The following is a 22,177-nucleotide window of genomic DNA, read 5'->3' as shown; positions in this document are numbered from 1 at the left end:
ATCAAGACATGTCCTTTAACTCTCACATGAAACAAACTTCAAGAACAGCCTATTTTCACCTTCGTAATAAATCGGAAATCCGGCATATCTTCAACTCATCCAAAACGCTGCAGCTCGTGTACTAACTAGAAGTAGGAAAAGGGACCACATTACTCCTGTGTTGACCTACGCTATACAAATAAAGATTGATTGATTGATTGAATTATTGATTGATTGTTTGAATTATTGATTGATTGATTGATTGATTGATTGATTGGTTGATTGATTGATTGATTGATTGATTGATTGATTGATTGATTGATTGATTGATTGATTGATTGATTGATTGATTGGTTGGTTGATTGGTTGATTGATTGGTTGGTGGAATTATTGATTGTTTGATTGATTGGTTGGTTGATTGGTTGGTGGAATTATTGATTGATTGATTGGTTGGTTGGTTGGTTGGTTGGTTGGTTGATTGATTGGTTGGTTGATTGGTTGGTGGAATTATTGATTGATTGATTGGTTGGTTGGTTGATTGGTTGGTTGGTTGGTTGGGTGGGAGACAGAAAGTCTTTTATTTGCCCCGTTCTCCAAGGACACAATCTCTTCCCACTCTCAGTATGCAAACACCCTTGCTTCTAATTGAAGCGCTCAACATAACTAATACGGTCTTCAGTTTGTTTATTTTTTCAGTTTTACCATCCTTGGCTAAATTTGTCCAATTATCTAACGCTGGTTGTGAGTTGCTCTAAGCCTTTGGATGATCATATGGGAGAAGAAGAGAGGGGACTGTGAGGAAGGCAGTACTAACCCAAAACTTAATATTTCAGGAATATGTGTATGAGTGCCGGAAAGCTGAAGATTGAGGTTGAATCTGCTCATTATGCAAAATAAGGATACATAAATGTCAATGAATCTGCTCATTATGTTACTAATTTTAGTTTAAAAATGCAAAAAATGTTGACGCATTAAAGCATCAGGCTACCATCTTAATGATAACAATGGGATTTCTGTTGAACTGAGCTACAGAGGTACTGACTCATTAAGTCCAAACACGGCATCAGGAAGGAGCAGCTTCCCACCATGTTCTAGAAAAGAATGCCAAACAGTCTGTTGGATGAAGCCTAGCTCCTCCTTGGTGCTTGATGCATCAGACCGTATATCTTTTTGCAATTTCTTTTGGTAATGAATCCACATACTGTATAGCTGTTTGTTTGGTCAATGTGACCCATCAGAAACACATGTTGATGTCTTTAAAAATTCAAATGGCAAGAACAAAAGTTTCTCCACAAATTGAAATTGTGAAATGATGACGGCCGCCATTGAGACCAAAAGTCTTTAAATTGCTTTAATGGAAACAGTCTAAAAAAAGATAGTAATTCCTTACCTTGGCAGTGAGAACTGTTGACTCTCTTGTAACCCTGAGGACAATCGATCAGAGGGATAGCTAGAGAATAATAGAGAAGGGAGAAAACATGTCAGTAAAATGAGAAATAATAACATTGTGTTTGTGTTTTTGTTGTTTTCCGATTTGATTTAGCTACAGTTTGCTTTTTACAAACCCCATCTCTAAAACCTTTTCTTTTGCTCAATAATTAGGTATTTTTCTTTTATATTTGAAAGCACTATTCTCTTGGATCAGTTTGAAATATTTATTAATTTTTCATCCTTTTATTATGGTCAATTTAAATGCAAGTGTCAATTTTGTGACTACTCCACATAAACTGTAGGTTCTGACTTCTCAGACGTCCAGAAACTTTGACAATCAATGTTTGAACATAATTCAGAGCCACTAAACGCCGAAACACTCTCTGTTCCATCATGTTTTAAAAATATGATATCCATTGACAACTGATGTAAACATTGGTTGCCCATTTAAGCCTGAAAAACAATCTGTATTTGATGTGCTTTAAAGCTGCATGATATTGAATAACCTGCTTGACATGTGCTCTTGTTGAAGAGGTTGAAGACCAGTCACGCTGCTGCGTTCATCTGCAGGGGTTTGATATCACATGTAGAAAGACCTGCCAGCAGGGAGTTGCAATATTGAGCAGCTCTACACCATGACATGCATGCAAGGACAAGTGGAGGATTTCATTTTAAATAGTTGAATCCATGAGCAGCATTCTATCTAACTAAAGCAGAAAGCAGATTCAGTTTGCAAAATGGACAAAAATATGTCCTAAGAAAGACAGAAAAAGAAAAAATATTATTGTAGCTCTTTTTACCCAACATTGAAGAAACTGAAGTAATGTTGTGTTTTTTCTCATGCATTCATTTCCACACACAAAGCTGTGTTGCATAGTAACTTAAAGACCACTGAATTAATTCATAAATAGTCAGATGATGAAAGGATGAATGAGAGAAGTATGAGAGATACCTAAAGAGGAGTTCAAATGAGACATTTATAAGAGTGAGTGTTGGAGCTGCAGCCTGCAGGGTGTAAAGCTGCTCAGATATTCAGTAGCTCACAATAATCCAGACTAAAGAGTCAAATTTGTGTAAACCTCTGCTGCAGGTTAGAGACCGGGCCCTGCTGTAATGGAGGCACCAGTGGGGAAGTGGTACTCAAATACCTTGTATCAATAAGCAGATTGATATTTTGCTAACTGGGAAAAAACAACAAGGCGATGTTTGTCTGAACAATAAAGCCAATTTATTTACCAGCTACCAGAGTCTCGGTGGCACAATAGACTGTTTCACAATTCACTGTAAGGCAAAACAGGAGAAAAAACTCATGCCCCTGCCATTCCTGAGCAGAACAGATGGAGGACTAAACTCTGCTATTGTAGTGACTCCCACTGAGATATGTGAACAATGAGGCTGAATTTTCACTCTCATGGTGTTTATGAGGCATAGGGGCCTGCTCTGAATCTGAAGTTGCATGAGTGAGTGCTTCACTGCGCTTTTTCAAACAATCAAAAATTAGGATTTTGCTTAGGATTGTCGGAAAACTGGGCCTATTATCTTGTCATGTGTACCCCACTTAAGAAAAAGATAAATTGATGAGAAGTTGAGATAAAGTTGTATTACTGTATTACTACAGACAGTGAAATAAAAAAAAAAACATTTGAAACATTTGATGTTCAAAAGACTGCAGTCAAAACTGTCAGCTGGGATGCTGTTAGGATCTCTGTTATAGTGTTTTCACAAATACACAAGACTCTTTATTAAAACATCACAGAATTTCCAATGCATCCTGCCTGAAATATTAAGACATTTCCCAGATAGCTGCTTCTGTGCCCTACTCTGTGACTTGACGTTTTATGGAGGTAGACGCTCAGCTACTGCTTCACACACTCAGTCATGTCACAGAGGCTCGCTGAGTCATCACAAACACTGAGGAATTTGACAAATAGGTTTACAGCAAAGAAATAGAGAAAAAAATAAACTACAATGACCCTGAATTTTTTTTATTAAGCGTATTTCATTAAACACCAAATAAGTATCCAAAAAGATTTAATCAAATAAATTTCATGTAACTGCTGTTTGTTTTGAATAACTAACTTTGTCTCATTAAAATCATGTTTTTAATCTGTCATTATGGCATAAACCCTTAATACTCTAATCCCACTAAGCCACAGCTGCTATTTCAAAGACACTAATCAGACGTGTTGGAGATTGAAAATATTTTTTCTTGCAGTAAACTCTAAAAATGTAGTTAATCTAACAATAATGACCCTAAAACTACAAGTAAACTTATTTACAATGTTTTTAATTTGTAATAAACTTGGTGTTAAACTTTTTAGAGTCCATTCATCCATTATCTATACCTCTTTTCCCGTCTGGGGTCGCAGGGAGCTGATCCCAGCTGTCATAGGGTGAGAGGCGGGGTTACACCCTGGACTGTTCGCCAGCAGGGCCGACATATAGAGACAGACAACCAGCCACTCTCACATTCACACCAAGAGTCACCAATTAACCTCACGAGAATGTCTTTGGCCTGTGGACATGCAAACTCCACACAGAGAGGTCCTGTACAACAGGGATCCACCGTGCCCTTTCACGGTCATCATTATTTCTTCTTTTCTGACATTGTTGTTCATGTGTTGCAGAAACAAACGTGCTATACGGTACTCAAAACCAGTTATTTAAGACCATAAATACGTTTATTTTGGGTTGTATAAAGGAGGTTTATTTATTAAGCTATTTAAGGGATTATACTCAAGCTATGTAACTCCAAACCACCTCGCTCCAGGGAGGTACTGCAGCTCTTACATTAGAGCATGTCTGTACATGTTCTACATCCCTTAGCTCTGGATTCAAAGAGGGTCTCCAGTTCTATAAAGGGACCACGGTTGAATAACCACCTACTACATAAAAAGCACAGCTACATTAAGACTGGAAACCCCCTCCCCCACACAACCACACATAAAGTTTAGCTGGGTAACAACCTCTCTAAAAAGATCAGTGGAAGAGGGGTCAGCACTGCATGCCACTATGGCATTTAGAGCTTTTCCTCTCTAGAAATAACTCACAGGGGGGAAAGTCACCTGTCCTTTAATACACAGACCAGCACAAGGGTCAGATTATATTTCCTAAATGCTCAAAGTCAGCATCTTCAGTTTGCCTGATGCTAGCTGAAGCTGGAGCCTGGAGAGACACTTGCTGGCTTCTGTGGGATGGAGGAGGGTATCCAGGGTAAAGAAGATTTCAATTGGATTCAATGTTTTATTGTTAAGTGTAGCTTCTTTAGTATGTGGGATTACTAACTCAATTTATTGCATCTTAAAGCATGAATTCTTTAAACTTGTGTTTGCAGTTTAGTTGTCTTTACAGACTCTGTTTCAGGTCGAATCACGGGGTCGAATTTTGAATCAAAAGGCTTCAAATTAACCTGAATTTTTTCTTTCAAATTCTGGGAAAAAAATCAGAACCATACATTTTTCAGTGGCCCTAATACTATACCGTATGCCGTTGTGCTCTTGCGGCCAAAATACAACAAAGAACACTGTAACCCTTTTCACACATACGGAAGTAAAGTGTCTGTACGCGACCACTACGATCTCCGTGCTCTAATTAAACATCTGCATTCTGTTTTCTGTTCGTCAGTATGTTGTTCTCCTCTCTTTAGTGGATGTTGTCATTCCATTGGATTACACATAGCATTGATATAAAGACAAATATTCTCATTATAACGTTGTGTAGTGGACTCTGTTGCGTTGGCCGCTACTTCCACGTTGTTTATTTACGTCACGTCTTACCTCAGGAAATCCCCCGATCCCCCTCCCCTCTATCAGGGATAGTCCCCCCCTCCCCTCTATCAGGGATAGTCCCCCCCTCCCCTCTGACAGGGAAAGTCCATGAGTATTTTAAAAAATGGATTTTGCAGAGTCTTTTAGTGTTGTTTGTAAAAGAACTGTTTCATATTTAGAAATTAAGGTTAGATTAATTTTGAACTTCACAGAGGATTTATCAGAGGTTTCAAAGAGGTTTATATAAACGAACATGAGGGGCTCAGATGGTAGAGTTTTCGTCTCTCTACCGGAACGTCAAGAGTTCGATCCCCAGCTCCTGCAGCAACATGTCCGATGTGTCCTTGGGCAAGATGCTTAACCCTGAATTGCTCCCGCTGATCTGTCAGCGGCGAATGAATGCGTATGAATGGATTAGTTACTTCTGATGGTCTCACTACATACCAACCTCTGTCATCAGTGTGTGAATGTGTAGGTGTAACCTGGGCAGTAAAAGCGCTTTGAGTAGTCAGAAGACTAGAAAAGAAATGTACAAGCTCAACTTCATTTACCATTTAACATTTACATGTCCTTAAAGTCACAAGGACCATATATGAGATAATCAGCTAAACTTACATTGTGTCTTTGGACACTTCTGGCATTTGTGGAAGCCCCAGGATGTCCCAATGGTTCCGCAGCACTGCTCCTGTTTGGTGAGTCCTGGCAGAGCCTTCCCACACTGAAACACACACATTTTACAATGACACAGAGGTGGAAGAGGACGGAATGAAGCTGGTCACACATGCTGATAAGAAACACTCTTTTTGCGCTTCATCCTTCCCTCAAAGAAAGTCCCATATCTCTAAGGCTAACTGCTGTGCTAAAAGGTGACCTCGTGATGAAGTGGGTGATCATTTATGGCCTCCAACTGAACTCGACATCGTGAATTTTTACAGTAAGACAATAAATCTGTTTCCCATTTTATAGCTTTTATCTCCAGGATGTAATATCTATCAAAACCTACCACCAAGAGAGGTTGTTGCAGTGACATCAAGGCTGTTTGCGTTGTTTTGGCTGTGGCACCATGAATTTGTCAGTTTAACTGCCGTTTTCTTGTCTTTGTGCTCTCACATGTTACACAGGTCTAAAATGACTAGCTCTTTGATATTTGTTCTTTGTACTCGCTTGCACAGAGGTAATAATAAATTACTTTTACCAACCAAGAATTGCTCGTTAAGTCAGGAATTATAAATTGTATACACTTCATGTTTCTTCTGGTCACCTAAAATAGAAGCAGGATTCATTTACAAAGTAAAATGTGTTTTTGTTCATGCTCATGTAAGTCCTTTTAAACGGCTCTATATCTTGTTGGAAGGTGTCACTGGCAGCACTGACAGTTCAGCACTACCAGAGACTGAAGATGTGGGTTGCCAGATCTGGAAATGGAATTGATGCTAGAGCGTTTTTCACGGTACAGAGAAACATGTTTTCTTTGGGGTTTTTTTTATATCCCACTTGTGAAATGTTGTTCCAAAAATGAGTTTCTTTGCTCATTACCTGTCCTCATATTCACTTCTCCAGTTTGAATGAATAGACTCAGGACCAACTGTTCTCCTCCACAGGGCAGGGCAGTACTATAAACCAGGTGACACATACAGTAGAGGCAATTTCTTCTTAGTGCAATGCCTCCTTTTTGAGATTTCTCTGATGAATACATATATTTCAAGTGACATATACAGTCACAGCGTGTGGTGGACAGGACAGGACACAATGTTGTGCATCAAGCATGGTTGCATGGATACAGACTGTTTAGGCAGCTATGTTTTGCACAAGATAGTCTGACCAAAGGAAAAGTTCCAGTATGCCACACACATGTTGAAAAAAAAGACCTCTGTGAGCTTTAGGGCGGCTGTGGGTCAGTTGGTGGAGTCGGTCGTCTCCTAACTGGAAGGTCGGGGGCTCGATCCCCAGCTTCTGCTGCTACATGTCCCATGTGCCCCTGAGCAAGACACTTAACCACAAGTTGCTCCTACTGCTTTGTCAGTTGTGTATACATTTGTACGAATGGGATTAGTTACTTCTGATGGTCACTTTACATAGAAACCTCTGCAGTAGTCAGAAGTCTAGAAAAGTTGCTATAGAAGCTGAAGGCCATTTACCATTAAGCTTGCTTTAACATTAATCAACTCAAAAAATGCTTACATTCAATCACTGAAATTCTTATGAGGCTGTATTCTATTTTTTTACAATTTTCATAAAACTCTCTCGTTCCGTTTAAAAGCTCCTCAGTTTCAATGACATTCTCATGACAGTGTACCTGACTCCCTGCAGTCTCCTGGAAGCAGCGACCCAGTGTGTTCTTGGATGTGACCGGATGGTACTGGGGCACCTGGTAGCCATGCTGGGCGGGATAGACTCTGTTGTAGCCGTGGTGCTGGATCTTCTGGCTGCTCTCTGAGTGGTGGTAGCTGTAGCTGGTGGATGATGAGGAGGAGGAGCCTGACTGGGAGCCTTTCAGCTGGTGCCCGTTGTTGTTGTTGTTGTGGTAGTTGTCCAGTTGAGACACCTGGTGGACCTGGACGGACGCCTCTGGAGGATGTTTGATGTGGATGTTTACGTAGCTGGGGATGACAACTGGAGGCACATGACACAAAATGATTACAGTGTAATATCGCCATAGAAAGAAAGCTGTGGGTTCAACTGGAAAACAATGCAATATATGAAGTGCACAGATCGCAAACAATAGGTTAATGGTTGGCTTCTCTTGAGCAACCGCCTTACATCGATTATCATTTTTATAAATAATAAAGTGACTCTTAGAGCTGCTCAACTTCAGCCTCTACAATGAACATAATCAGTCCTCCCTGTTTCATCAACATTACAGTTACTAACATTAATATTACACTGATCAGTCTAGTATCACACTTTATCACACATACTTTTACCATTACTGACATTCATTGTTGTTGTTGCTCTGTTTTTATATCCTTATCCTTCTTCCTTCCTTTCCTAGCCCAACACAGTTTGGCAGTTCATCATGAGTCTGGTTCTGCTCGAGGTTTCTGCCTCTTAAAGGATGTTTTTCTTACCACTGTAACATTGTTAAATGTTGCTTAGTGCTGAGCTCATGATGGGTTGATTAATGTTGGGTCTCTGTAGATTATATAACAATGAGTAAGGTCTTTGACCTGCTTTTTGTAAAGTGTCATGAGATAACATTTGTTATCAATTGTTGCTATACTAATGAAAACTGATTGGTTAATTGATTGATGTCATAGTGATGGAATCAGTGTTTAAGCCAGCCTGGAGAGTAAAATTTATTTTTATTTTTTCAATCTCTGAGTAGCACAAAACCAAGCGGCATCCAGCAGTGTAGAAAAGTGAAGCTAATGCTGAATTGCAAAATACTGCAGTGCCTCCAGTGTCCACTTGAGGCTGGCTACATAGCTGCATTGAAGGCTTAAGGCCTCAGCACCTCTGGTCCATCAGCTCCAGCTCTCTGCCTGTTACTAGTTTGACCACTAGTTAGTGAGAACAGCATTTCTACTATGAAGCTGATACAAAGCCAATTGATGGGGACTGTTATTATAGATTATAGATCAGCTGTTTGTTAGTGTGTTGTGATGTGTGAATATTCAGTCTGGGCCTGGCAAAGAGCTGTCATGGACATGGACTGATTCAACCAACAAGGGGGACAGTTGAAGATTAAAATAATGGTCAGCATTTGATCCTTCCCAGACTCTGATTGCTTTCCAATGATTCTCATTTGATCTTGCTGCATTTTGACTTTGTGTATGTTAAACTGGTCGTCACCCACAGACTGTACTCTGGGCTGTGTTAGCCCTTTCACAACCCAATAATATCAGTGGTCTGTTCTTCTTCATGAAAGAACGACTCTTGACTAGTGTGAAGCAGTCAGCTACAGTGAATTTGCAAATCACTTTGCAAAAATCCACAAAACAGAGCTAAGGAGACGATTACAATTTCTAACACATATACTGAGAGTAATGCTCATTTATTTTGTGTTTCAAAAAGTTTAAATGATCCACTCAGAATACTATGTTTTCTAGTAGACAGATGTCTTGGAAGGACAAGGGATTAAACATTTAAGCCTTTTCTCAACACCTGACTGCTGAACGGCCACCCTCACATTATCTCAAAGTAGTTTTTGTGACCTTTTATGTGATCTTTAAAATGTGTGACTTACATGACATATGTGGAAACACACATTCTTTAAATAAAGCTCACTGATAAAGGGTAGGATAGTGTCAACACCCCTGTTTTCTGTCTGGGTCACAGAAACACTTGTTCAGCCCTTTAATTGTACCAGTTGTTTCTTTGACTTACGGGGAGTCTGGCCGTTGCTGTAGGTCAGAGGCAGAGTGTGTGTGGAGTGGACCTGAGTCTGGCTGTAGCCCCCTGACGTCTGCTGGTGCTGCTGGTGTCCGTTCTGAATGGGCATCTGGCAGAACTTTCCAGTAAAGCTGGGAGGGCACTGACACTTGTCCCTGGTGCTGCATTTTCCACCATTTATACACGGCAAGTGACACACCACTGAAAAGAGAACGAAACACAAGAAGTTTATTATGTCTATGGAGGCATAAATACAAAACGTCCGACACATTGTATGTGGATTCACACACTTTTAGACACATCTGTCATTAATTAGGCTTAAATACGTCATAGTCAGATTGGGTTGCATCTGGAAGGTAGACTTTGGGAATCGTAAACATAGAGGGGAAAAGTGAAATGCAGGTTATTCTGTCTGTGTGGCTTGGCGTGGTGCATTTGGTGCTGATAACAGTGCACTGCAGAGATTTATGATATAATGATGCCATGCAGTGCGATGATTTTACAATATTGCATTCAATGCTTTGTGTCTTACTCAAGTAAGACATGGAACCACCATACATGTTCGATCTGATTTCTTGTATTTTGTACCATGAGCAGTCTCTCTTTTAATTGAATGAAAGGTGCTGATTAAATTAATAAACAAATAAAAACCCCTATTTATGTATTTCAACTTAAAGGAAACAACTTAAAATATTGCAAACAAATGTTATAACCTTTGCTAAGGTGTAAGAGCTGGATTGGCAATTACAGCAAAATGTGACAAAGTGCACTCAAAAAATCAAAGATATATTGATAGTTACATAAATGTCAATTTGAGCACCATTATAAATTGGTCGAGGTTTGAGGCTTTTAAGTATCCCATCTTGTTGTACCCTCTTCCTCTGTAATAGTTTAATGGCCTTCGACTGGAGAATGAATTTCACCAGCAATTGTCCTTCTTGAACCAACTTTGCCAATATAGCTGTAGGATTTAGACGCTACGCCTTTGTTCACATTTTCTACAGCTCATTCTCTGGAAACTGGTTCAAATGTACACAACATACTGAAAAGGTGTATGTTTTTACCATTCTGAGTTATTGAGCCAGTAGAAAAATAAAGGTGATGACAGTTTACTGAGACGCTTGGCACTTACAGACTGCCTAAGAAGAAGTCAATACTGAGAAGAAGACTAACATGCCATTTGTAATGCATTGAGGCAGAATGATAGGTCCAAGCCGTTCCACCCTCTAGTGAGCAATAATAAACTCAAACACAGTAAGGCTAACTGTGCAGAGAACACCATGAACATGAAAAAGACAGAACATTTAAACTCTTAACTCACATACAATAAACACTTAATTCATGTTTAATAAACATTATTTTTTAAATATTGTCCATATTCTTATTTTTCACTAAACAAGAGGAGGCAGGGACAGAGGCATGATGGGGGAATGAGCTGGCAAAGGAGAATAGCCGTGTGTGTGTGCATGCCTTAGTGTGTGTGTACGTGAAGCTCTGTTACAAGCAATGTATAAATACAAAGATGTACTGACAGCGTAAGTTTGTTATAGCACTGTTGTCAAACTGCAAGTGTCTTTAGGTAAAGAAAATTAGGCTTTCACTATTTGTATAGCAACAAATAGGGATATGTGCAACTAGCTTCATGATTATAGTCGTCATCCTCAAAAATCAGCTCCTGAATTACTAGTTGCTTAAACAAATTATTAATATTTCTATATGGTGGCCCTTAATGCCAGTCAGATGTTGTGCTCAAGCTGTAACATGAATAGCCACACACTACTAGCCGGGGATCAGAGGTGCTGGCGGTCAACTGCTTGGAGCCCCAGGCTAGTGGGAGGGGCCTCGAGGGATGCCAAACTTGACACCACAGCAGTAGCTCAAAATGTTCACATTTTCCAATGACAGTCGGAACCTCCCTAAGGGGGCCCCATCTGACAGCACTCACTGTCGTTGCCCTGCTAAGCACAGCATGCGTTGATGTTTTGAAAACCAAAGACCAAAGAAAGAGTAACAAACAGGAAGAGAAGTAAGCGTTGGAACACTGGTGGTAATAAACACTGGTTGGGTGTGGGAGGGCCCCCCAATGAATTTTTCCCAGGGCCACAATAGACTGGCTGTGTCCTCGGATACTTGGCTTTTCTCTCCTGGCTGTACTGACATAAAACAATACAGTGAATGGATGGCATCTCTTAGGAGCAGTGTGGTTTAGTGGCGTTTGGATCTAGAAAATGGAGAAAAAAATGTATGTAGGCTACACATGATAATCCCAGTTGGTAGAACTGATGATTCTACTGGATGACGCACGGCTTAAAAGCCTCCAGCGCAAGGTGATGGTGCTTAGCTTCTACAGTATAACTCATCAGGTATTATCCCTCATGTAAAAGCTGCAGCTCCCACTGACCATGAACACGTCATAGCACAACAGGTGTGAGCTACGCACACACAGAACAGGCTGCAACACTCTTTCAACCAGACGGGATAAACCAGGCCCCAGGAGTGGTGTGGTGCTTATGTAAGAAGCCTGAGTGAACAGAGGGATACAGTGAATTCACTGTTCTGTAGCCAAAAGTCATTAACACACCAAGGACAGGGGCTGATGATGTACATCCGTATACATATTCTGTTTAATGTAGTATGAGATTGGTTAAGTTGTATGTGAAGGAAACACTAGAAACGCTGGAATCTGCATCCAAAAACTCATCTACTGTAAGTCTGTTCCATTTCCTGTTTTAAAAAACAAGAATCCTAGACACAGACAAAACAGGAGACACACTTCAAAGCTTTGTTTGACATCTCTCCCAGGAGTGTTTTCCTGTCTTTTTGTCTTCTCTTTCCAAGAAAATTCAGACCTAATAAAGGCTGATAAGAAGTGACAAAAAACTGGGAACAGGAAAGTGAAACTTAATGATACACATACATTAACTCATTGTAGAGCAACAATTCCTCACATCACTCTACAGTTAAAGGAATAATATGCAATATTTACAGATAAATACAGCAGCAATCAAGTATATAGCTTTTACTCTGTAAATGTCTCTCTGAGTCATGACTGTCTACAATGAGTGTCAAGCCGAGTCCCGCCAGCTGTACTGTTGACGGCCCGTGTTTACATCATGGTAACATGGACGGGACGGCCCTGCGTACAAAGCTGTAAGTACAAGAGAAAAGAAGAATAACATAGCCAACTCACTGCTTATTTGGATGTCACCTAAGTGTGTTCAAATCTCGCTCATTCCGTGTCAATCTATGTGCAATGTGAAGCTATGAGTTAACCAAAGTGTGCTAACATTAGCATGCTAACACAACAATGCAGAACACATGCAATTGAAGCTCGAGCAAGGAACAATTTTGTCCGCCGCTTAATGGTGTTTAATTATGGTGCATTCTATTGATAACTCCTACATGCAAATGCGAGTAGAAAGGGGTTGGAGGTGTGCCGTTCGAGGAGAGCAGCAGCTCCAGAATAGCAGAGGTGTCGCCAAACAGCAGTTTATTTTGGTTTTAATGCTGTTGCTCAAGGGCGAGATCTACTGGATCAAATAGTCACACATTCTTCCTTCTTCCTTTTCCTTTTTTGTGAGTCCTGAGAATAACTTTGACTACCATTACTATTATTAACATTCTCAGGATTGATTTCAAAGGATTGTCATTTACAACAAAAATGCAAAATTGTCACCTGATGAAGTGAGACAATCTTGGAACAAAGGTAAAACCTGTTACTTTGCTGCTTCCGCTGTACAACAGTGATATATGCTGTGAATATAAGGCATTGTGAATGCCAAACAGCTTTCCTCTGAATGAAGTGCTACACCTGTCTTTCTCTTCTAACCCCTCCTGCCTTCTCTCACACACTCGTCTCACCTCCAATATTAAAATCTATTTGTTTCAATCTAGCAGTAAATGGTTCAATATTGTCTGGACTCAGCTGGCAAAAAGTTGGGCTGGCAGAGAAAGGCGTCTTTAATAAAGGAAGCAAGAGGCGAGGGCCAGAAAGCTCTCAGCACTTGGTGAGCTGCTGCACTCACCTAGGAGAAAATGTGCCCGAGAAGCTGGAAAAACACCGCTTAAATCAACTCCTATGGGGCTGCAGACAGCCAAATAGGATACACATGCAACAGGCTGAATCATTCTCATCTTCAGAAATTAATGAGTGGTATCAAGTCATACTCTGAATTTGTATTTTGCTATCAACACACTATTGTTGATTGTCCAATTAGTTTTTACTCCAACTTTGTCAGGAACTAAATTTAGATTCCCTCTAAAAATCTTCTTTGCCATTTTTTGTATTATCAAGTAAAGAATAAAAGAAAAACTCTTTGCACATGTGGCAAAAGACCAACCTGACTGCAAAAGATAAGGGCGAATCTCTTTCTTATAGGGAATGAAATATCCCGGGGGAAAGTGTGCACATGCTTCAGACAAAAAGCTCTCAAGTGACTATTTTAATACAAAGTATTCTGGTGTTTGTAGCAGTATAACAGTTGCACATATGCTGTAACACAGGTCGATGTAGCAAATGAGAAAATATGAGAACTGGCTTTAATAGTAATCCTTGTGACGTAACATCATGGAACAATATTCCAGATGTTTTAACTTCATTAGTTTCAGTGTGTACATCAATCTCAGAACCCATCGGCAATCATCGTCTATCCTCCTGATGACGATATATGCCTCTGGGAGTAGATGGCAATATCTCAGGGCTTACTATAAGTTTCTATTTGGTGTAGCCAGGTTAGCGTTAAACAACTTCCGGCCAGGACTTCCTTTTCCATGCAGTATTTATGTCTGCATCATAAACACATTGTCATCTCTTGGTCCACAACAAAGAGCCCACTGTTTTTCATTGTTCTGATAAAGTTTGTCATTTGTGTTTTCTTAACTTAAATCTGGTCAACATGTCTGAATTCAAAATGTTGGATTTATAGTTAGTACCACTACAAGGGAATTTTGACCCCCATAGTGGATAAGTTGGTCAAATGATGCATTTTTCCCATTTGTTACATCCATATCCATTTTTCCCCAGTGAACCAAAATAAGCCCAGTGAGATAATTCATTATGCTATGTCAGTGGTGAAAGCAAGACAACACAGACATATGGTCCCAATGAAGCCCATATCAGTCAGAGTGGATCAAAAGTCAATATACTTCACAATCAATCAAGGCAAATGCTGAATGTACTGAAAGTGCTTTTCTATCTTCTGACTACTCAAAGTGCTCTTGTCATGTCACATTCATCCACTAACGGCAGAGGCTGCAAGGTAAAGTGCCCAACTGCCCATCAGTATTGTTCCATTCACATGGATTCACACGCCAGCGGCTATGCAGGGGCAGCAATTTGGGGTGTCTTGCTCAAGGACACTTTGACATGTGATTGAACCCCTAACCTTTAAGTTGAAATATGACCAAATCTACAACTGAGCCCCAGCCACCCCTTGATTCCTTGAATCATTTCCCGGCTAGCCTGGAACAACTGAATATCTGCCCCGAGTTAATGCCAAGCCACATGCAGGCAAGGTGCTCGCAGAGTGTCGTTAGGCTTCATCCTGTCAAAACCATGAAGGTCTACTAAACACACAAGTTAGTTAGTTGTTAGTTATAGATGAATCATCCCTGCCTTCCCAGGAGTCCTTCACATGCATACCTGAAATGCCAAAATGTCCCACATGGTCAGTAAACAGATCAGGGCTGCCAGGTGTTACATTAGGTCTTTTCAAAATAAAACACGTCTTTCCTGAAAGCAGGAAATTATTCAAATCAAATTGTCTTTTGGGCCGTTTTGCATGTATTGATAGGACAGCTGAAGAGAGAGAAGAAATGATGACAGAAGAGAGTGAAGTAGACATTCTTAAAAGGGCCAAGGCCAGAAGATAAACCTGCAACCAGCATCAAGGACCACATTTGTGTACGGGGCACTTGTTATACCAACTTGGCAAAACTGTTACACCAATCAATCGTTCCCTTTTACAAATTTATCAGACCAGGAAATTAAGCTTGTGCTCAGTCTGATTATCGAGAAAAAATAAACTAAAGTTTTGCCTTACAGTTGATCAATTGCGGTTTACACCAACCAGTGGAACAGGTTAATAAATTAAAAGGTAAATAGACTTGGACTTTTATAGCGCTTCTCTAGTGTTTTGATTTATCTAAGCTGCTTTTACGCTACATGTTATAATAACTCATTACCACCACTTTTATACTCTGATGCCAGAGGCTGTTACATACTATTCCATTCACATGCCTGCTCCTTCTTAGCGGGAGCAGTTTGGGGTTCATGTGTCTAGCCCAAGGAAAACTCGATATGTGGCTGAAGGGGCTGGGGACTGAATCCCGGACCTTCCAACTGAGAGACGACCAACTCTACCACTCAGAAAAATACAAAACCCCTAAAACAACACAACAGCATAAATAGTCTCAAAGTAAACATGAGAGGCTGCAATGGAATATCTCTCCCTCTCTCTCTCTTTGCATGTGTGTAAGAGGTATAGATAGAGAAGATTTCATCCACTTATAAATGGTTAATCATCATTCCTCTGGTCAGTTGAAAAAAAAAAAGGTAAAAACGGATAAAATAGAACTACGAGATGTAGTGGGATGTACATGAGGTCATTGTGACCTTAACATTTTATCTTTGATCGGCATAATCCAATTTACTCAGCTTTGATTCCAAAGGAAAGTTTTGCTAAAGTCAAAGACATTTGTTTCAGGCGTTTCTAAGATATAACTTTTACAACAATGTGACAGAGAACCCAAAAACCTCTAAAGTAACATAAAACAATATCAATCCAAAAGTATAGAAGTTAAAGTCTCATAAAATGGTAAAGTCTCCAGAAGTAGCTCTCTTAAAGGAACATTAGAACAGATCAGAGAAGAACAACAGCGGTACAGCTGCTCAGATGCAGAGACAATCAGACAAATGGATGAGGAAGTGGGCTGCTGTCCCAGGGAGCATTTTTCTGCTGATTAGCTGGTGAAAGCCCGCAGGCTTCTTTCTCAAGTATAAGCAGAACACATTTGGCTGAAAACAAAGTTTATTTCACTGTGATATGATAATTATTTCAAGTAAGTTATAAATAATGTCTACAGCTGTTAAGTTTATAGTTTTCCTCAGTTTATAATCTGCCAAAAACCCTGAGAAATCATCCCCCAAGTCTTATCTTCTGGACATGATATCGCTGTTAATTGTCAGAAATGTCATCATCAGCTGAGTTTAAAAAAATACACAACCTTTCTCTCCATTGCATCATGACTAAACAATCCATCCCCGGCACCTCTCTCATCAGGTAAGTATGATAAACAAGACAAGAGTGATTTATTCTCTCTTGGCGCTTTGAGCTCTGTCTGGACTGAAAATATGCTTTAGCTTCCCAATGTTTTGGCTCAGGTCTGAATCCTTTCATATAGTGAGAGGGATGTAAGAAGAAGGGGAAGAAGGACTGAGGGCAGGGGATGGATGAAGCCAGCCTGAACAAGTAGAATATATTAAATCTGTATTTTCTATCATCACTCACATCCAGGTGCAAGGTGGATTATCAACATTTAGACATAATTAAACCTTTAAATCATAAGCTAGCAAGGGTGTCTTGCTAGAGTTAGCATGCTACTCGACACTGTACTTACACACTCAGAGACTAAACTTCTCTTGAAATCACCACCAAAACTCAAACATGCTGCCATTGTCAGTAAATGCATCTACATGCACATTTTTCATTCTTATTTTAACATTTCTGAAGGGGTTAGGACCTCCTGTTTTTAACTAAACAAAGTTAAAAATTTAAAAATTTAAATAAATTGATTGATTTACACTTTGGCAGAACCAATATTTGCAACCACACCTAATAGTTATGAGAAAAACAATCCCTAAATAGACACTACTTTTAGAACCATTTGTGCCTTTTGTAGGATAGGACAGTGTAAAGGATGACAAGAAATGTTGGGAGAAGACAGTGGGGGATGGCATGCAGCACATGTTGAGTAGGTAAATCGAACTTGTGACTGCAGAGAGGACTGTAAGCTCTGCACATGGGCCCACACTCTAACCACCCGGCAATACCTGCGTCCCATCCCAAGCACTGTAGCATCCTTTTCCATCACTTCCATGGTGTAAATGAGTGACAGGTGTCATGGCAAACCCCCCTTGATTGGCTGAACATTTGGATTTAATCCATTCAGCAAACACTGACTTTTCCGCACAAGTATCTCTTAACTTAAGAAACAATCTTTTTTACACATTGTTACACAAGTAACATATGTTTGTTCTTAAGTATGAATCACCACCATCACAACAGATTCTGTTAGAATAATGCACCAGCCGCCAGTGATCTCATACTGTCTGATGTTTATATATGCCAACAGAAACCATGCAGTCGACTTCCTCAAGGACTACATTTCAGCACCAACCCATTTAGTAATATCTCTTTGGCACATTTCCAACAGCTCACATCCCAATGCATAGGCCTCAAGATGAAGGGAATGCAGAAAATGAGTGCCTTTTTCCAGAGAGTCTGTCAGTATTGAGGGCTGTTCAAACACACCATTCTAAAAGGGGCCTCAGGTGGACTTTCTGCAGACCTCAAGACAGACTACATGCTGTGCTGACTTCACTTCAAAAACACAAAGTACTTATCATGAATACACTTGATGCACTGATAATCAACAGTGGTTATGTTGTGTACAGTCTGAAACAAAAGTATTCACTTCCAATAATTCATCCAGTCTGTAGGCGTGCAAAATTCCAAGTTTTTCTCCAAATATGTCGTAGCTCTGTTCCTTTTTTACACAGCTTTGTTATATAGTTGATTTTGATTTGCCAAGTATGCACAGCAGTGGTCTTCTATCCCTTTATAGCACACCATTGTTGGACAAAACAAACCGTTATTATGGAGAGCAGGTGGTTGCTAAGGATCCAGCTCGAATCACAGACTGGTCTGGAGAGCTAATTAGAAATAAGTCTAGTTAATTTGACGTTGTTCCTTTTACTGTGGGCAAAGAAGAAAGGGGACAATAACAGGTGAGAAAAAAAGGTTAAAAGATGCAAATCCTGCAGGCTTTGAGAAGTTAATCAACAAAACTGAAGATGGCACATGAAGGAAGGGACACGGTGGTGTCACCACAGGCGACGGCGACGAGGCAGAAAAACTCAGCCAGGTGCATCGCTGATTCAAGTGGATCTGTTCACCTTGTCTCACTTCATCATCGATGGAAATATTCAGTGCCATGTGAGTAATAACAACTAGTTTAGCTCATTTTTAGAAGCTAGAGAGTTAACTGTTGCTATGAACCCAGGTCTAACTGTCGACTCCACTGGACAATTTGTTTAGAGGAAGAAAAACAGTTTTAAAAAGCATTTCCAAATTAACAGTTTCATGTCCTATTGATTTCTTTGGTAGCTGTTCTTTGGTAATAGCTGTGTAATCAGTGGCATGATGTATCATGAGCGTCAGTTATTGCAAAATCAAACCCCTTTAGGTTGGATCACAATGGCAAACCATACCAGAGAAGAAGTAAACAAAACTGAACTTTCAAAAGAATAACCCTGAATTTACATTTTAAATTGTACCACATTACCCATTCACTCGATCTTTGGTTATACTTCTCATGCTCAAAGCAAATGTGACACAAAATGAATTTGACTGCCACAACAGAGCAGAGAACAGAAAGAAACCTTCCCTTCAGGTCATCCAGAGTTAGCAGTCGACTGTTTTAATCTGTTTGAGCTTGTTTTACTCCAGTTATCCTAATTTGTTGAGCTGAGTCAGACAGGAATTCATCTTGTTCCGCTCTTCCCATGTTTCTGCATGTGTCAGAGCTGGAAACACTCGTGCTCCTTGTAAGGATTGAGGCAGGTTCAGACACAGCCTAGCTGATCTGTGCAACACATTAAGAACACCCACGGCATGTGCTCCATTACACAGAAGCTGTTTCATGATATCCCCAAGTTCAAATCTTATTGTATGATCTCAATTCAAGGACATTGATTTTGATCCCCTACTCGGAACATGAAATACGCTAAATCGTGCGACAATGTCTTTTTAACTAACAGTTTATGCATCTGTATTCTTAAAACAAACTGTTAAATCTGTGTTTTAAATGACTAGGCTACATAGGTATGTGAAACACTGTCTACATTATAAGTCTGACTCAATGCAAAAACTGCAGTTCCCAAAGTGTCCACCTGAGGCTGTTTGGAAAAGCCCCAGAAGTCACACACATCCACTCAAAAATGCCCATTTTTACTGTGTACTGCCTAAATCAAAAATATAATTTGGTCTGAAGAGCTAAATTATTTATAGGGTAACAATGTACAGGGGGAGAAAGTTTTTAACTGATCTGTTTTGATTGAATACAGTCTAAGAGTTATACATCACTGGGGATCTGTGCGACAGGCGGATGGGTTGTAGCTTAAGGCCCGCCTTAGCTCCAGCTCTTTGCCTGTTATTAGGTTGACCAATAGTTAAATTGAGACAGCATTTCTATTATGGTGGCCTCCATCATTGGCTTCGCAAGTCCCCTTCAGAAACCAAAAGGGTGACATCACTGAGACCACATCCATGTTTTATACAGTCTACAGTCAGACTCTATCATTTTGTAATGTCATATAAAATCATAACAATCATTGTCACATTTCAAAGGTTGCCTGGGACATAATTTGAATACTTTTATGAGCACTAAAAAAGTCTGTTCAAATCTCTGAGGACAAACATCTGGAACACAATGCTAGAAGATGACTGAGCTCATCATCATCCTACTCACATTTACAGTGATAACAATTCAGTAAGCATCCATACAATTTAATAGACACTGTACCAGGAAGTGCCAGCAAGAGAAAGACAAGTTTGCTGACAAATTTTAATTTCAAACGGTAACTTTCTTGTTGATCACAGTTGATCTGTTTGGATCAGACCACATGTGATCGGAGGACCGATCATTTTTTAAGTCAGAAACAACAAAAAGCAGCATAGTGTTTGACATTCTATTAACACTGGCACAACTTTTTAAAAGAGATTTCTGTTCAATTCTGAATTAGCCAAATGCCTAGGATTAAAAAAATAGCTTTGAGGTGACAAGTAGAAGAACCACCCATAGAGAGAGGTGTGCGTACGTGCGTGCGTGCGTGCGTGTGTGTGTGTGTGTGTGTGTCAGTGATCCTTTGTACTAAACACCTAGTAAGCGAGAAGACACTGGGATCACTTACCTACTCTGAAGTTGGGTGCTGTCAGGGTGTCTGTAGCATGGCCGTTCTCACTGATGATGGTGGTGGTGTTTCCCTGCTCACAGTTGTTGTGACATCTGCCTCCTATGCAGGTTAACTTGCAGATGGTTGGTGTGAAGACCACCTTGATCCTCCCTGTGTGGTTGCCAACTGCCGCCGAAAACATGGCACAAACCAAGAGGGGGAGGGAGAGTAAATGGATTCTGGTTATTCTTTGATCCATTGAGGAGAAAAAAATGTAAAATGCTTTTCAAGTTGGACCTCGTCACAATGAACTGTTTAGTCTCTAGTCAAAACAAAAACCGACTGTGTAATTTTCAATTTTCAGATCTTTTGATGTCTCTTCCCTGCACTTATATACTTCCAACTATCCCTCTCTATCTGTTTCTCCTCCTCTTCCACTGCTCCTAAATCCAGTGGCGCCTCTGAAACGTGAGCAGGAATAAAAGAAAAAAAAAATCTGGAGAGCAAGAAGTCAGCAAACAAAACTCTGGGATGTCTTCCAGTTCCTCATTATAAGTCTCTGAGAGGTGGATATTGGCATCTGAGCGTACCGAGCATTATTCCAAAACAGACAAACAGCAGGCATGCCACCTTTAGCTCCTGTGCCGGCTTTTCTTGCTCTCTGGTGTCCTTCTCATACTTTCTTTCTTTCTTCCTTCTTAAATTTTACTACTGAGGTTTAGAAAACTATGCTCGGAACCTTTAGCACCTCAAATAGAGAAAACAAGCTCCAAAAATCCTCTGCGTTGAGTTAATAGCGAGATCAGGAAGAAGTTGTGGTAGCCCTTTTAAGTGCTGTAAGACTCAAGCTTATCTACCCGTCTCCTGTCTCCACCCTCATTAAAAACCCAGCCCTCAGTTCAGACTGACAGGGGATGAGTCAAGAGTCAAAACTTTGACATCCAACCCCAAAGTCCCTAACACATTTAATCCCTCTCTCTATTTCTGACAATAAATCTCATCTGATATATATCTTGACACTCAAATTCTTTTGACCTAAATCCCTCTGCTTCATCTTTACATGTATTTTTTTGTTGCAGCGGGTCTTGGCATCCTTGTGTCAGGTCCAAACCCCTGTCTCCAGTGCTGGGTGCTTTGTCTGTAGCTGTCAGCTGTTCACACCAGAGAGTGCAGACGCGTGGAGATAAGCCAAGCAGCCGGAGGAATGTTTTCTAAAACTGAGAGGCAGGAAAATCCACTGGATAAGACAGCCCGAGGCTACCTAAACATTTGCTAATAGATGCAAAAAAAAAAAAAATTAACTATTAAAGAGGGAGCTAATACGATGCAGTGGTTACCACTGAATGCCGATGAGGTGGGCTGAGGAAAACTGCACAGACAAAATATGGAAGGTCATGATTCAATGTCTTTTGCCTGATTCCTTTTAGGATGGAGGATTACAACAACACTGTAAAAACACAAATCCAAAAAAGTGAATGTGTCTAATTTCTGGTCA

General features: G+C 40.1%; 1 protein-coding gene across 3 annotated transcripts in view; it reads right to left on the bottom strand.

Annotated features, from left to right (window-relative positions):
- Positions 1-22,177, bottom strand: part of ltbp1 (latent transforming growth factor beta binding protein 1) — a 123,180-nt gene that overhangs the window by 45,548 nt on the left and 55,455 nt on the right. For all 3 annotated transcript variants that reach the window (XM_020647824.3, XM_065959470.1, XM_065959471.1), the window contains exons 5-9: positions 20,701-20,868; positions 9,504-9,710; positions 7,474-7,790; positions 5,793-5,895; positions 1,370-1,429 (exon numbers count right to left, since the gene is read on the bottom strand). In XM_020647824.3, coding sequence (XP_020503480.2) covers positions 1,370-1,429; positions 5,793-5,895; positions 7,474-7,790; positions 9,504-9,710; positions 20,701-20,868 — 855 coding nt within the window. The remainder of the gene's footprint in view (positions 1-1,369; positions 1,430-5,792; positions 5,896-7,473; positions 7,791-9,503; positions 9,711-20,700; positions 20,869-22,177) is intronic.

The sequence above is a fragment of the Labrus bergylta genome, chromosome 10, assembly GCF_963930695.1.
Source record: "Labrus bergylta chromosome 10, fLabBer1.1, whole genome shotgun sequence".
Classification (NCBI taxonomy): Eukaryota; Metazoa; Chordata; class Actinopteri; order Labriformes; family Labridae; genus Labrus; species Labrus bergylta.
Note: the sequence above shows the minus strand (reverse complement) of the source record. Positions and strands in the feature narration are given on the sequence as shown.